At 38.7% G+C, this 15,381-nt stretch overlaps 1 protein-coding gene across 5 annotated transcripts in view; it reads right to left on the bottom strand.

The window, feature by feature from the left end:
- AHI1 (Abelson helper integration site 1) overlaps positions 1-14,928 on the bottom strand; it is a 90,091-nt gene extending 75,163 nt beyond the window's left edge. Inside the window, exons 1-7 of one of the 5 annotated variants that reach the window (XM_048297687.1) lie at positions 14,831-14,928; positions 10,223-10,294; positions 9,270-9,391; positions 2,854-3,464; positions 2,136-2,290; positions 1,629-1,842; positions 524-713 (exon numbers count right to left, since the gene is read on the bottom strand). In XM_048297687.1, the coding sequence (XP_048153644.1) occupies positions 524-713; positions 1,629-1,842; positions 2,136-2,290; positions 2,854-3,464; positions 9,270-9,391; positions 10,223-10,232 (1,302 nt within the window). In that variant the 5' untranslated portion in view covers positions 10,233-10,294; positions 14,831-14,928. Of the gene's footprint in view, positions 1-523; positions 714-1,628; positions 1,843-2,135; positions 2,291-2,853; positions 3,465-9,269; positions 9,392-10,222; positions 14,486-14,830 lie in introns of those variants that run through there. The other 4 variants (XM_048297684.1, XM_048297686.1, XM_048297683.1 and 1 more) reach the window with 4 other exon arrangements.
- Positions 14,929-15,381: the final 453 nt, after the last annotated feature.

The raw sequence follows: 15,381 nt of genomic DNA on the forward strand, positions 1-15,381 counted from the left end.
AATATTGAAATACTTAAGCTCAAAATAACATGGAATATATAACTTAAAATTTTTCCTTTAATCATAATGGTATTGGAGGACAAATTAATAATTACGAAAACTGGGACAGGAGAGGCAGATGTGTAAAATGTTAAAGGAAACAATGTAATAGTTTGCTCACTGGTACAATGAGGTGTCGCTACAAGCAGAAAAATTCTAACTTTGAGCTTCTTGTACTTAAACCTCTTTTCAAATTTCAAGAATGTGAAACCAGTGACATCCACCATATCTTACCAGCCTTTCCCAGAAGTTTCAGAGCTGATTTTATAAGAAAGTTTCATCTTCCTTATTATTATCAAAACAGGATCCTTTTCTACAAAAAAACCCACTTTTTGGTATCTCTACTTGATTTTGTATCTTAAAGTCATGCTATTAACCCAATTGAACTGCAATAAAACACCGGAATCAGTCAAATATATGTTGTTGAAGAAACAGCCCAAAAACCAGAATGTGCATAAATCGGATGAAAAATATTTCATCTTACCTCAAAAAACAGGATAACCTGAGGGTTTTCCTCAGTGTTTTGAATAAAGTAAGTAAAACGCTCATTAAATATTACTTGCTCTTCCCACTCTGGAATTGCTGATTTAGACTTTCTAAAGTCACATGGTTGTGTCATTATAGGAAGAATGTGCTGTATTTCTTCTTGTTCATAAGATGAATCTTCCTTCTTGCTGTTTGAAAATTTCCAAAGAATTACAATTGTTAGAGCATTTAAAAAGCAACCTCAAACAAAACAATATTTTCAATTACTGAAAGCTAGGAAACATATAAGATACTATATGTATGATTCTACAAAAAATTTTCTAAACCCACCCAAAATTTAAGACAATTTGCAACGTATATAGAAAAACTACAGGCTGAAATTGAAAATCCTAACAATTAAGTTACTGTTAGCAAATTTCTGCATAATGATCATGGTGGAGTCTACTGCTCAAGCCCCATTAATATCTGGTTTCAGGAAATTATGCATAATGACAGTGGAAACAAACAACTGAAGTAATTAGAAATATAAAGAACTAAATTTAAGGTTTCAAAAGTTCTTAACAAAAAAGAAAAGGCAGATGCTATTTATACTACAAGAATTTTGCTTACATACTCTAATCTTTGCTTTTACATATTTTGAGACTTAAGAAATTTTGTCTCTGGGAAGAAATGTGTTGAAAATATCATAGATGTGTTGGAAATATCACAGATTCACAGAATATGCTGAGTTGGAAGGAACCCACAAGGATAATTAAGTCCAGCTCCCAGCCCTGCACAGCACCATCCTCAAGAGTGATACCATGTGCCCAAGAGCATTGTCCAAATGCTTCTTGAACTCTGTCAGGCTGCTGCTGTGACCACTGCCCTGGGGAGCCTCGAGAGCAATACAGCGGTGCAGAGCATTTAAAAGTGTCAAAAAGAAGAGAAAATATCACCCTTATTAATTGTATGTATATATATACACATTATCATAGATGTAGAAACTAAAGAACAACTTCACAAGCTTAAAATACCCCATTTTCATTTTCATATTTAATTTTGTAGGGAAGAGTATACCTATTTATTGTAATCACTGATAACAGAAACAGTTTATTAAGAGTCACCTATAATCCTTCTTGACATATAAGCCACTCCTCTGATCAACAATATGGATTTTAACCACAGGATGAGATATCAAGTGATCAATTTTAAGTCGATCTGATCGATGGATATAAACTCCCAAAACAAGATCATCACCAAAACCAAATTTAGACTGAGTTGAAATTTCTGAATTCTTCATTTCCTCATCATTTTCTGCAGCAATTTCCATGGTTTCTTCTAGAAGTGGGAACAAAGTAAATAAACTGTCATTAGCAGAACAAAGTAACTTCTGTCTCAACTCAAAGCTGCTTATAGTAAATGAATTTTCAAAATTTTTGATTGATTTATCAAATAAAATCCTCAAAAATAAGCCTCAGAATTGGAAGAACAGAGATACAATTAAGTAACTTAAGAAATATAAGTAACTCAAACAGCTTAATCACTTCTGTATTATTACTAAGGACAAATATTTCTATAGCAGCACCAAAAAAAGTGCAGCAAAGTAGTACAGTATTATTTTGTTGGCAGACCTTTTCTGGTTTTCTTCTTAACCTTCTTGGCTTTAGGTTTCTGTTTATCCATGCTCTCCTCCAGTTTCTGGCCTTCTGATGTAAACAGTGTTTCAAGTGACTGACCTTCATTGCCACCTTCTGGATGATGCTGCAGCTCAGAAAGGGACATTGCACTGCAAGGAAATGGATCACTGTCAGCAACTGCAGTCCACTGCATATATTGATACAATTACTCATTGCCATTATTAATCCGCTTGAAATTCTGCAACTCATCATCTGTGTATCTTGAAAACGTAACAGCCCCCAGCCCCATTAGTGTCTTGCCTTTTTCAGTGCTCTCCCCACTTCCTTTCCCTCTAACTTCCAGACAATTGCAGTACCATTTATATGAATAGAGTTAAGCTAACACTCTTTTGCTGGATGAAGGCCATCACTTATCACTAAAAAAAAAAAATCAGGCACAAAACTATCTTAAGTTAGTTAAGAGGTTAAGAGTGAGTTCCAAACAAACATCAAATAGCAATGGAGGATATTTTTAAAAAGAGTTAAAAAGAATCCGTGAGCTAAGTATTAATCATGACAGCCTTTTGAGAAAGGATTTGGTACTATTTTTTTCATATCATCCAGTTAATCACTTAGAAAATATGAACAATTTATCAGAAAGCTTCTGCCTATCTTAAAATGAAACATTTTGCTTAAGATTCACAGACACACCGTGTACAGTTTGTCATGTTACCTTGTTTCAGCTTCACTTAAAATTGCTCGTTCTTTCTTCTTTTTCTTCTTTTTGCCCACTTCATTATTCAATGCAACTTCATGCCTTTGAACAGTGGAGGTAGATTCAGACATCTGTTCTTTAAGTTTCTTTCTCATTTTCTTTTTAATTGCATTTGCCTCTTCCTCAGCCACATGCAGCTGATAGGCTTGAATTAGCTGCTCTTCTTCTTCTAATTCAGTTACATTTCTCACTTCAGTCAAGGAATTTTTGATCTTTCTATCACCTTCTTGATGAGGTACATCTGTTTGTGATTTACTTTTTGTTTTCTTCTTTGGAAAATCATTAGTCTTTTCTTCAAAACTCCCCAATTTAGCTTCATATAAATCTTCCTCGTCATTAAATTGTTCTTGTAACAGTGATTTCTTTTTCTTCCTGTTCGACTTTGGCTGCTTCTTCTCCTCTCCACTAACAACATCATTGTTTATTTTCTCTGCAATTGACGCTTTCTCTCTCAATTTATTTTTTGTAAATCTGGGGCTCTCTTCTTCAGGATTATATGTGTTGTTTATAATTGCTTCATCATTCACACTTTCCTTAGATAGATCAATATTATTTCTAAAGGTATCAAGCTATAAATGAAAAGAACATAAAACATACTTGTACTAAAAATCATGTTCTAAGGATAAACATTGCACTTCATGTTATTCCTTCAGCAACATTACACAAAGTAAAATTAAATCAAAGATCTAGTTATTTTTTTGTTTCTATTTGACATGTGACAGATTAAAAGTCAACAGAAAATTCACACTGAAAAAAAAACATTTGGTGTTTGGGCACCTCATCCTCAGTGTTACATTATGTTTTCATACGACTTTTATGTATATGCAGTGAAAAAAGGAAATCTACAAGTCCACTCCATAAACAGATGCCAATATTTTACACTATAGAGGACTTGAAGACTATGTGCAGTAGAATAACAAAAACTTTCGTCCACTGAAAATGCAAGTGAGAGAGAGATTTCAGGCTCGGCTGTTTGTAGTCTCTTGTACTGAAAGCTGCTTGTCAGAATTAAATTTTAGCTAATGCATTTGTTCAAGCACTTCTGCTGCTAATTTTTGATGGTTTTATAAAAAACACATTGTAACCTTTCCTCTCTCCTTCAGGTTTCTATTTCTGATTACTAAAGGTTATAATGCCAATTCCCTGCCTCCTTGGATATGTTCAAGGTCAGGCTGGAAGGGCTCTGAGCAACCTGATCGGGTGAAGGTGTTCCTGATCATGGCAGGGCACTTGGGTTAGATCACCTTTAAAGTCCCTTTCAATCCAAACCATTATTTTATGATAATGCCAAAAAACACAGCAAGTAACTGAGGTCTAATTCTGTAAGGAGGTGAAGACACAGATCTCTGTTCCTTGATGTAACTTCTATAAAGTCACTGAGGTTCATTTACTCTGTTGTCTTACAGAAAACTCTCTTCGAGTCTCAACATGGAACAATAGGAAGGGCTTTAAAACACAACGGAAAGAAATGAAAAAGTTTCGAGAAAATATAGGTATCTGCATACAAAGTTTTATTTGCCAAGACCTTCTTCTTCAATAAACACATTGTTCCCTTGTATTCAGGATACCAGTTACAGAATCATGTTTGCCTCAAAAATTTGTAAAAAAGGACAATATGTGTAATAAGTATGAAAAAATTGTCCTTGTATCTTCATCTTATACTTGCTTAAACAAATCACTAACATCATATTTATTTCTAAGTCAATGATTCAAGAGGATGTGGAAAATTTCATACAAATAACTTGAAATACAGAACAGAGTACGGAAAATAAAAGAATTAAAGCATCAGGCTCTGTATAAACCAAAAAAAAAAACCCCTAACAGGATAATGCTTCCTAATAGATTGTTCACTTCCATATCTTTATTTCTATTAATAACTTCAACTGTAGAGTATGAGAAATAAAGATTAAAACACACTGACAATTAAGACCCAACAGTGGCCAATAACTAAGGTCATGCTGATTTTTGCCCTTGATAAAACATCAATCCACTAAGCACAAATAGTAGAATTATTTGAGAAATCCTAAACAAAAAGCCCTCACCTTTGACCTGGTCAAGAGTTTCTAAAATAACTCTGATATTCAAGAATAATCTCCTTAAAGAATCTACCTGATGCAAAAACTGGCTTGAAATACTTACTAGAACTCGTTATTTATTATTGCCTACAAACAAAAAATCATGGATTCATAGAATCACTCAGGTTGGAAAAGACTTCTAAAATCATCAAGTCCAACCATATTCCCAAGTGCCACATTCACAGGCCTTCTGAACAATTCTAGGGATGGTGACTCTTACCATTTCCTTAGGCAGCCAGTTCCAATGTCTGACTATCCTTTCAACAGAAAAGTTTTTCTTAATATCTAAACCTCCTCTGGCACAACTTGAGGTTACTTCCTTATAACACAAACAAACCACAATCTCAAACTACAGCAAATTTCAGGAACATTAACAGGTACTGCAGACAGCACAAAGCTGCTTCAGCAGTTCAAACATAAACTCCTCAGATAAACAGCCTGTATGATCTCAATTCAGGCTACCTTTTCCACATGCTGTAATTGCATGATATAATTAAACAGAGAGGAAAGATGTGAAGTTACAAAACAATAAAGTAAAAGTCAAGAGGTTCATAAAAACCTGAGGACTCAGGCAGAGGTGGGGATTACTGGTACAGATTCTCTGTCTGAAACAAAGAAGTGAGAGATATCAACTAAGAGCTATCATCAACAGATAAACACAGAACTGAGTTAGAGAAAGGAGTTAGGCTGGAAAAGCAGCTCAGAAAGACAGGCCTGTTTCTGGAGTAACTCTAGAGGGTTGCTGACCCTGAACCTGACTTTCTCAGCCTAAAACATGGAACAAATAAGAAGGCTTTGTTTCAAAACAGCTCTGTAGCCACGTTACACCAGGGCAGAGGAAGCACTCTCCCGTGAAAACAGCCTTGCTAGCACTACTGGCTTGAGAAGAGCAGGAGATGGGTGCCAGCCAAGGCACACACAAGTGGGCTGACACTCCAGGTTCACACCACAGTTAGTCAACCCCAGGTCACATCACTGCCATTCATGTCCCAGAGCTGATAGCAGGGACAACACCTAAGAATCTTACACCTTTTCAAAAGGGCTTCTCAAATACGCATGAGTGGAAGCTGGCAACATATCAAGTGATTTTGTCATGGATATCTGGAAACTTGTGTAACCAGATTTACAGAGGTACCTGAATTTCTGCCCCTAATAACACAGGCACACCTTGAAAAATTAGGGATGGACACTGCCAGCCCACTGAAGAGCTGACATGTAAAAGACCATTTACTTACAACTGAATTGTTAATGAACGTACTTGTGAAGATGGCTTGTTGGGTGGGAGGTATAAGAAAACCTTAATGTACTAGGAAACCAATTTTACTGCCATTGCTTGTGTAAGACTATAAAATGTAGACACTCAAAGCTAGAAGAATTTTTATTTAGAGATAAGATGGGCTTGGAATTTTTTCATCAAATTCTAACAGAAAACATTGAGAATATGTGTGGATCAATTATATAGTCAACTACTATCAATTCTCCTATTTTACACACAAAAACCAAAATGCTAAAATCCAGTGGAAATCTCCACAATTATTCACTGCTTTTCAGCCTATAAACCAGATAAATCAGTTGCACTCCTGCCTTGAATACAAAACCCAAGTTATCAATGCCTGTCCATCCCAATATTGTAATCTGATCAGGTAACAGTCTAGGGAGGAAATTTTTCCCTTCATAAAGGGATCTAACCTTTTCATCTGGTAGAAAATTTTAAACATCCTCTTTTCAACCACAGAATTGACATTGAACCAAATAAATTCAATCATTTTCATGATGACTTTAGATAGATGAATGTACCTGGACATTACCTGATCTGAGGCTTGCCTCATTCTAACAATTTGTAATAGGAGGCATAACTGGTAAAAAATAAATATGGTGACTGCCCTAGAAAGGATGTTGGCAAATTCACTTTCTGACTGTGTCTCAAGCACTTGTTTTTCCCACTATGCCTTTAAGCTTCACACCTACTTCCCCAGGGGCTCTTTACTGAACAGCAAACCAGAGCTTTCACTGGCCACAGTTGAGGTGTATTTCCATCTCCATTACAAGCTCTTCATTCCTATCAGTTGTGGCTTCAAGTTCATCCCGCCCTACAGACATCAACCTTTCCTCTTCCACGCAGACTGCTTCCTAGCTCTCCAGGCATGCTCTCCAGGCAATGGGCACACAGAGCAGAGCAGGCAAGCAGGCAGGCACTCTCCGTATCCTCACTTCTGTCATTTAAAACCACAGCAACCCCCTGCAGCTCCAGAACTCAGGTTTCAAAGAAACAGTGGACTATAAGGGAAAAAGTCTTATTAATCTTTAAGAAAGGCTAGAGCAAAGACAAAGGAAGGAAACAGACTGGAACATTTCAAGTGGAAATAGGCTCTGAACCGTGACCTGTTTTTGATCAAAGCTGGGAGACCATTTATGGCAAGTGCATGACACAAAGCCAACCATCACTGACAAATTTCACATTATTTCAAGATATCTGAAACTGTACAGTTAAATCATATGAACTGAAGAAAACGGGAACAAAACCAGCCAACCTCCTCCATCTACCTACTCTTCCACTCCCACACACGCTTATTTCTTGCAGACTGTTTATTTGCTGAAGCTTTTACAGAAATTTCTACTCGAATGCAACTGGCATGGAAAATACCAACCTGAGCTCCTGCAACTTTGTCACACTTTAAGGAAATACTCAAAATGGTCAGTAAGAGGTTTCAATACAAGCTCTCCTCAAGTTCTTAGTTTTTAAGTGGTTTGATTGGTAATATTTATAGCTTCAACAAAGCCAGAAATTTCGGCTTCCACACTGATCCTAAAAATGCTTCTTAATTTGCTTCATACCACTAAGTTTTGATTCAGATCACTGTGATTTTAAGTGCTTCTACATAACTCCAAAACACTAGTGTTTTACATCAGAGACTTCTGGAGTGGAAACAAATTTCAAAACCAGAGCAAATTTAAAATATTTATGAGTAATATGTAGTTGCACATGAACATACAATTATGTGTTCAAAATACTTATAAATTACAGAATTAATAATTAACATTTCATTAAAAAGTAAACTTAACTGAGGAAGAATTTAGTCTTTTATTTACATATATGCCAGTAAAAAAGGAAAAAACCCACCCTCTAACTCTCTGTGCTATTTTCAGACATCGTTGATTCTTTGTATAGACAATTGACTAAATAGCATATACATCAAGGAATATAATTTTTTAAAAATACACACAAAATCCAATTTCAAATTGTCAATCTAAGACCAAATAGCAATACTAAGTTTAATATATCTATTCTGAATATACTTAATATATATAACTACACGTAAAATTTATGACATTACATAAAATACAACTCATTTGTCTTAAATGAGTATTAAAGAAGGAATTTTCAGAATCTGATATGGATACAATTGTAAGAAAAAAGGCTGAAAATATAAAACCTAACAGGAATAAAATAAAAAATCAGAATATCTGTCTGCTAAGCAAATTGCTTTCTTTCTAAATTCTAATTCTTCCAAGTCAATAATCAGGTATGCATAAACTTGTATTGAACTTTTATTCTCCTCTTCAGGAAAAAGGCTACAATGTGAACCATAACTCAGAGGAATTTCTGAGGCTTTTTTAACGACAGATATACCACAAACAAAAATGTCATCTAACTATAAATTCAGGGTGATAGAATCCTTCCTAATCTGCAAGTCACAAGCTAAAGCCAAAATCTTTTAAAAAAGTTGACAAGTGAACACGGAACCACTAAAAACACAAAGCTGAATGGAGAAATTCACTAATTACTGAGATTTAAAAAAAAGGACAGAATGGAATAGTTAATTATTATCTCTAATATTATTACACTTTCTCATCAGCTCTCAATTGACAGCTGTATTAGACAGACATACCTGTATTACACAGATGTAGTACTCTCAAAATTAAATACATTTACAGACGTAATTCTACTAGCTCTCAAACATCTAATTAACTCCTGGTAAAGTCAACTGTGATTTTGAAAAATTTTATGAAAAAAGAGAATGGACAAAGAAGTACTGGTAGACATTAAATGAGTGCATGCCTGCATGCGCCACTTTCTTTTTACCAGTATTATAGTTTATCTAATTTTGGCATACCTCCAAGGACACTTTGCTGGTGCACAAACAAAAAAGCCACACCAAAAACAAGGGATACATGCAGAAACATATTTTACACTTTATTTTATTTAAATGCTTACATCTTTTTTCAACAATATGTTTTCCTGATCTTTTTTCTGTTAAAGAAGGCAACCAAACAAAGCCTGCATGTGTTCCAACTCACCACAATACTCTCCTGAGAGTCAAACTTCTTTTTCTTTGATTTCTTTGTGTCTGCTAGGCCAGCATGGCGCCTGAAGATTTCCTCAAAGCGGACTTTGGTTTTTGCCTTTGCCTCACTTTCAACTGCAAAAAGAAATCTAGAGTATGATTTGCTATCTCAGTAATCACTGTTGCTAAAAAAAAGGGCACAATCATGCTTTAAAATTGCAAAGCATGAGAATTATTTATCAGGGAAAGTTTACCAACAAATTCACTTTGTATTCAGTTAAGAATTTCCACTGGCAACTTAAGCCATACAAGGATAACGCAGCAGCTTTCCACAGACACACACACACACCAGTCTTGTCACTAAAGACAGCACCATCTACTCTGTCTCCTGAAGAAAACACATTTTGAAGAGTATGCACACCAGGATTAGCACAAAACTTGGGCTAGCCAAAGCAGAGGACAGATTATTGCCCTCCCTGTGTATGAGCAGAAGTGGCACACTGTCTTTGAGGAGAAGCAGCAGCTCTGGGTTCTTACTGTGCCTGGAACCCAGAAGAGCATCATACTGAGACAGACCTGTAAGAGCCAGGGGCCAGCACTCTGCTTTTCTATGAATCATGATACTGCCATCAGCAGCATTTCAACCTTGAAGCAATAGGTGTTCTAGTTCCCCTCAGGTAATGCTTAATTTGCAACTAAGAATTCAAAATGCAACCTGGCATACCACTGAGAAAGGCTGTTGAATCCTCAGCAAAAGGTATTTACCACTGTCATTACAACTTTTTAAAAAGCCCCTGAATTTAAAACAAAAAAATAACACCACTTTGAAAATCAGCTATAATAATGAACTTTAAAAGGAGCCAATGCAGCATTAAAGATTTATATAGGACAGAAATAACTTCTATCATTAGCATCTAGTTATAACCATAAAATATGTAGTGGAAATCAAACACAAAGTATCCTTACCTGCTCGCATTTTCAGTCCTCAGTTAGAAGTGGCTCAACACAACAGCTGCTTCTCCCTCGGAATTCACCATTCTATTTAAAGTATTTAACAACCATCATTAACATAAATGGTCCGTAGACTTGAAGTTAATAATTCAATCTGTGCTAATTAGTATTAGGCATGAGTACATTTTATTTAGAAGTAAGTATTTCCCTATTTGTCTAAATTATTAGAAGTTTTCACTATCAAGTCCCAGCTCTGATACTTATTATTTGAAGGTAAATAAAAAACAACACTACAGCAGTTTAATTAGCTGTATTTCTGGACAGTAGCCAAATAATTCAGCACTGCAGTCCTCCAAACTTCTAAAAACCCCAACAGTTTATTGAAATAATAATGACCCATGAAACCATTTATGTTGAAGCCTTTCTAATCAGGTTTGTCTCCTGACAGCATCATTGAAGAAGCCAGCTGATAGTTTCCAATGCAAAGGTTAGTATCTGACAGCAAATCTAATTTTATTACAAATCTCTACATATTTATGTTTATATAAAGCATTTGTATTTTTCATAAAGCAGACAAGCAACTACATGAAATTCATTTTGCTAAAGAAAACAAATGTTAGGCCCTCCTGGTTATGGAGAAAAGCCTGTAAATGCAATCCAAACAAAGCTTGAAGGCAAATAAAAATATTACACAGGTTTATCTTTTCATCAAGAAAATTCAGACTGTTCTACAAAAAACTTCAATACAAAAAGCTGTTGTGTAAACAGTGGAACTAATGAAGCATAGGTTCCTATGCAGGTGTGATATTCCCCTTAGCCTTCCATGCAATGAACTCTGGTACCTATGTCCCCCACAGCCCATCAGGTGACAGCTCCGAGTTCTCCCTAGGTAACACATCCTGTGAGACAGCAGCAACTCACATTCACTGCAGACTACACTGACCCGAACAAATTAAGACATGGTATTAAATACTGCCAGGCTGTGTAGTTGCACTATTCTCGCACCATTTTGGTCCGAGCCACCTGACACTCACCCAAACTACACCTGGATACAGAGCAGGAGTTACTATGGATTACTATTAACAGGCAGTTTGCATGCAGCTGCTCTGATTTGAGGCTGCAGGAGTTGATTAGCAGTGAAGAGAGCCAAATACAGCACTTGGCCCTCAGCACTAAAAATCCCTCCTGGACACATACCTTTCACCAGCACAGGAAAGAGCTGAGGCTATACTTGGGTCCCCAAGCATCTGCACCACCCTACCCTCACATCCCTCTCATCTCTTTCACAGCCTTACTTGCACAGGCCTGTTACTTTCAGGTCATTTCACACCCATTACTTACAGTGCTTTGGTTTGCTGGATATCCAAACTACACCAAATTGAGGAAAAAAAGGCAAAGTGTTCAGGTTGGTTTAGGATTATAGAAGAGCTGATTAGCCAGATGCCAAGAGTAATTAGTTAACTTCATGTCTTTAGCATTTATACTAGGTATCCAACAATCTAAGGTTTCAAAAGAGTAAGGACAGCCGAACAAACTCCATTGGAAGAAAAAAAAAAAGTTTAGTTTTGCAATATGCTTCCAAATGACACTGATGAAGTTGCAGTATTTTCTCTATCTACAACATGTTCTGACTCCCAAAGCTAAGCTTTACTGTCACAACTAAACCAGTAACTGCTAAAAATAACACTTCTTACCATTCATGGAAAGAGAAAACACCTTTGAAAAATATAACTGCTTTTCCAAGTTATACTTGGTTAAACCAAATGGGCATTTTACAAGTTACTAAGTGCTGCTTTTGAAGTAGTCAATTCACAATTGGCTAGAAACCACATAATTCAGAAGAGTAGAAAACTAAGTAAGTTTATAAAATACACCAGATTATATCGCTTTAATCATTGACTGAGGACCACAGGAACACGGAAAAGTATCTTATAATTAGCTGAATGATTTCAACAAGCCCTCAAAAACTAGTTAGAAACAAGAAATTAAATACTGAAGGGCTCTTAAATTTAAAGCAAAAAATATGAGAGACAATACGGAACAAAAAGCAAAATGAGAAAAGTGCATACCTATTCCAAGTATGGAAATGAGTTTCTGGTCAAAGGTTAAATAAATTAATCCACAAAAAACCCAACCATCCCATAGGTTGGTTAAAATATTAATTTTGCAGATACTTTTTGACTATAATGGAACAAAGGCTAGGCTCACCTCACATCCGCAAGCACTCTCTGTAAAATGCATAATTTCCAAAATTCACCAATGAGTGCTGTTTGTTTATTCATTAAGTGTCTACCCTGTTGTGGCAATAAAATTAAGAGATAAAGTCCTCTAATGACAGTGCCATTGTTTAAAGGCATTTCCAATTTAGAACTTCATGGTCTTTGACATGGTGCATTAAAGCAACTATCAGGCTTGTGTAAATATAGATCATTAATCAACAAGGATAAGAACAAGGCTGTTTACTCAGTGTAATCTCACCTTAGAATAGGAGAGATTTAATCGTATATCAAAGTTCAGCAACCACCATGCCCCAATGCAAATAAGCTCAGGTATCATTAATTTTGTAAAACACATTTTTGCCTCATCAGATTGGATGTCTTCCATGTTAGTAAATATAATACAATCCAAGACCAACAGAAACACATACCTGGAACAGTGGCATATTCCAGCCACCAGAAATAAACAGGAAAACAAATTCATAAAGCCCAAACTTCCAAGAATTAATATACTTTCCTGAAAATAACCTAGTTTGCTCTTCTCCAGTATTCTATCTGTATTTATAAAAGTGATTCTACATTAAACGCTTGCTCTTTTCACCATATTTTACAATACTCACTGAGTTGCTATATTCTACACCTGTAATACAGGGAACTCTATGCTAAACGTGCCATAAAGGTCACCATACACAAACCCCACTTTTACTGGCCACTAAAAGATACAAATTAAACCTATGCTATAATGAGCAGAACATACAGAATTTGCACTACATAATGGGAAGTGAAAAATTTCTTACCTAATTATAACCATTTAGGAAACTGAGCTGACAAAAATTGCACACTTAGAATTTTCCCCAACTAAATTCTTCATTTTTCTTTTGTCGCACTGAGTGAGCATAAACTTCAGTGGCTGAAAACAAGTAGAGCATCAGGCCTTGTTTGCTTCTCATCTTTTAGACCACAGAGGGAAATCTTGGGTTTTACTAGTAGCTTTCTAATTAAGCTACATGTAGGGATTGCTACTTTGAGATGTGAAAGAGCTTCAACTCAGAATTATACAGCAAAATTACACAGAGATGAATCTGTTCTTCTTCACTATTGACAAATCTGACAACGAAAACCAATCCAATTTTATCAGCGAAAATTCAGTCTTTTAGTCCAGAAAACTGACAGACAGCTTTAAGTGACAGACCAGGTAAACTCCCTATGTACTTGCATGTCAAATAAATACTAACAAAAGTGCAGTGGTTTTCTACCAGTTTAGATGTGCCTGTAAAAACCTTGTGCTCATACTAATTAAAAAACACGTTTTAAAAAGCTGGAGCTTTAAAAAGTTCCGTTTTCTAGTAGTAACGTATCAGAAAGTTTTTGCTTCAAAGGTTGTGGTTTTTCCCCCAGAAATTTGGCACCTTTAGTCAAGAGAAAGTTGCAAACAGACTGATGGCAAAATTACGGACTTCAGTTCTATGTAAGGAAATACAGCCGACTTTTATTGTTTATTAAGTTTCTGCTTTATTTTAGATTATAATTACGAAAATGTATTCTCAGCAAGTGACCACCCTAAGTATTTTTATTTCCAATGTGACATTCTGCTTTGCCTGGAAGAACAGTGGTAGATTTAAAAGGCATAAAAGGACGTTCCAACCACACACCACAACTGGACTAACCGATGAAATTATTCAACAAGGATGTGATGTGATGTGCATGCAGATGCGCATTCCTCAAGCGAGGGAGGCATCCCCACGTTGGAGCCCAAGGTGCCAGGCATGGAGCAGCACTGGATATTGACTAGTAAACTGCCCACGCAATGTCACCACAGCGAACTGTAAAGCTCGTGAAGAGCGGAGGGCGAAACAACACCGACCTGGGGATTACGGCTTCCCGCGGCACTGCCCCGGCCACCGCGCCGCGACCGGACAGCGACAGCGCGCGGCTCGCCCTAGGCCGCCTGTTCCGAGAGTCACCGCGGGGTCCCTCTGGGGCTACTCCGGGCACCCTCGCCAGGTGCGCCGCCCGTTCCCGCTACCTCCCGGAGCGCGCCGAGCCCCCCGCGCACCCCGGCCCGCGCCGGCCGCCGCCCAGCCCGCCCCCGCCGCTCCCGCTCCCCAGCCCGCTCCCCGCCGCCGCTCCCGCTCCCCAGCCCGCTCCCGCCGCCGCCGCCGCTCCCCAGCCCGATCCCGCTCCCGCTCCCCGCCCGCGGTCCCGCCGCGACCCCCGAGCGGCCCCGGCCGAGCGCGGCCCCGGGCTGAGCCCCCCGCCCCGGGGAGCCGGGGGAGGGAACAGCGGCGGGGAGGAGTTACCCAGCCCTACCCGCCCCCGGGGCCGCGCACTGGGACGAGCGGCGGCACACGCCCGGCGGGGCCCGGCCCGGGGCGCGGCCCCGCTCCCCGCCGAGGGCATCACTCACGTCGGCCCCGTCCGCTCCCTTGGCGGCCGCGACGTGGCCCGGCGGCTGCTGCGGCCGCCCCGCCTCCCCCCCTCCCTCCGCCAGTGGGCTCTTCGTTGCCGCCGTTCCCCCCTCCGCAGCGCCGCGCGGCTGCTTCCGCCCAAAACAATCCCGGCTCCCAAGGAAACGGCGCGGCCGGCGCAGGCGCGCAGGGAGGCGCGGCGGGAGCGCGGGGCCCGGTGCCGCCTCCCGGCGCTCGGGCGGTGATAGGACAGCGCGCTCTACGCGGTATCCGCGCCGGGCTCTGCCGTGCCTGCTTCCGCGTTCCAGGGCTGCTTGTGGAAACCTGCTCCCGCGTCATGAGCTGCTTGTGAAAAGCTTGCCGGGGGCATGGGGACGGAATTGTTTTCCACTCATGCGTGATGAGCTGGTTACGAAAACCTATTTGGAAACGTGAGATTGAAAATTGGCGGGGGGGGGGAAAGACGGTGAAAAGCATTAGAAACGGAAGCCGTCCCGCGGATACTTTATGGTCCATTAAAAAAAAAAATGTCAAAAGTACATATGAGCTC

The sequence above is a fragment of the Corvus hawaiiensis genome, chromosome 3, assembly GCF_020740725.1.
Source record: "Corvus hawaiiensis isolate bCorHaw1 chromosome 3, bCorHaw1.pri.cur, whole genome shotgun sequence".
Lineage (NCBI taxonomy): Eukaryota > Metazoa > Chordata > Aves > Passeriformes > Corvidae > Corvus > Corvus hawaiiensis.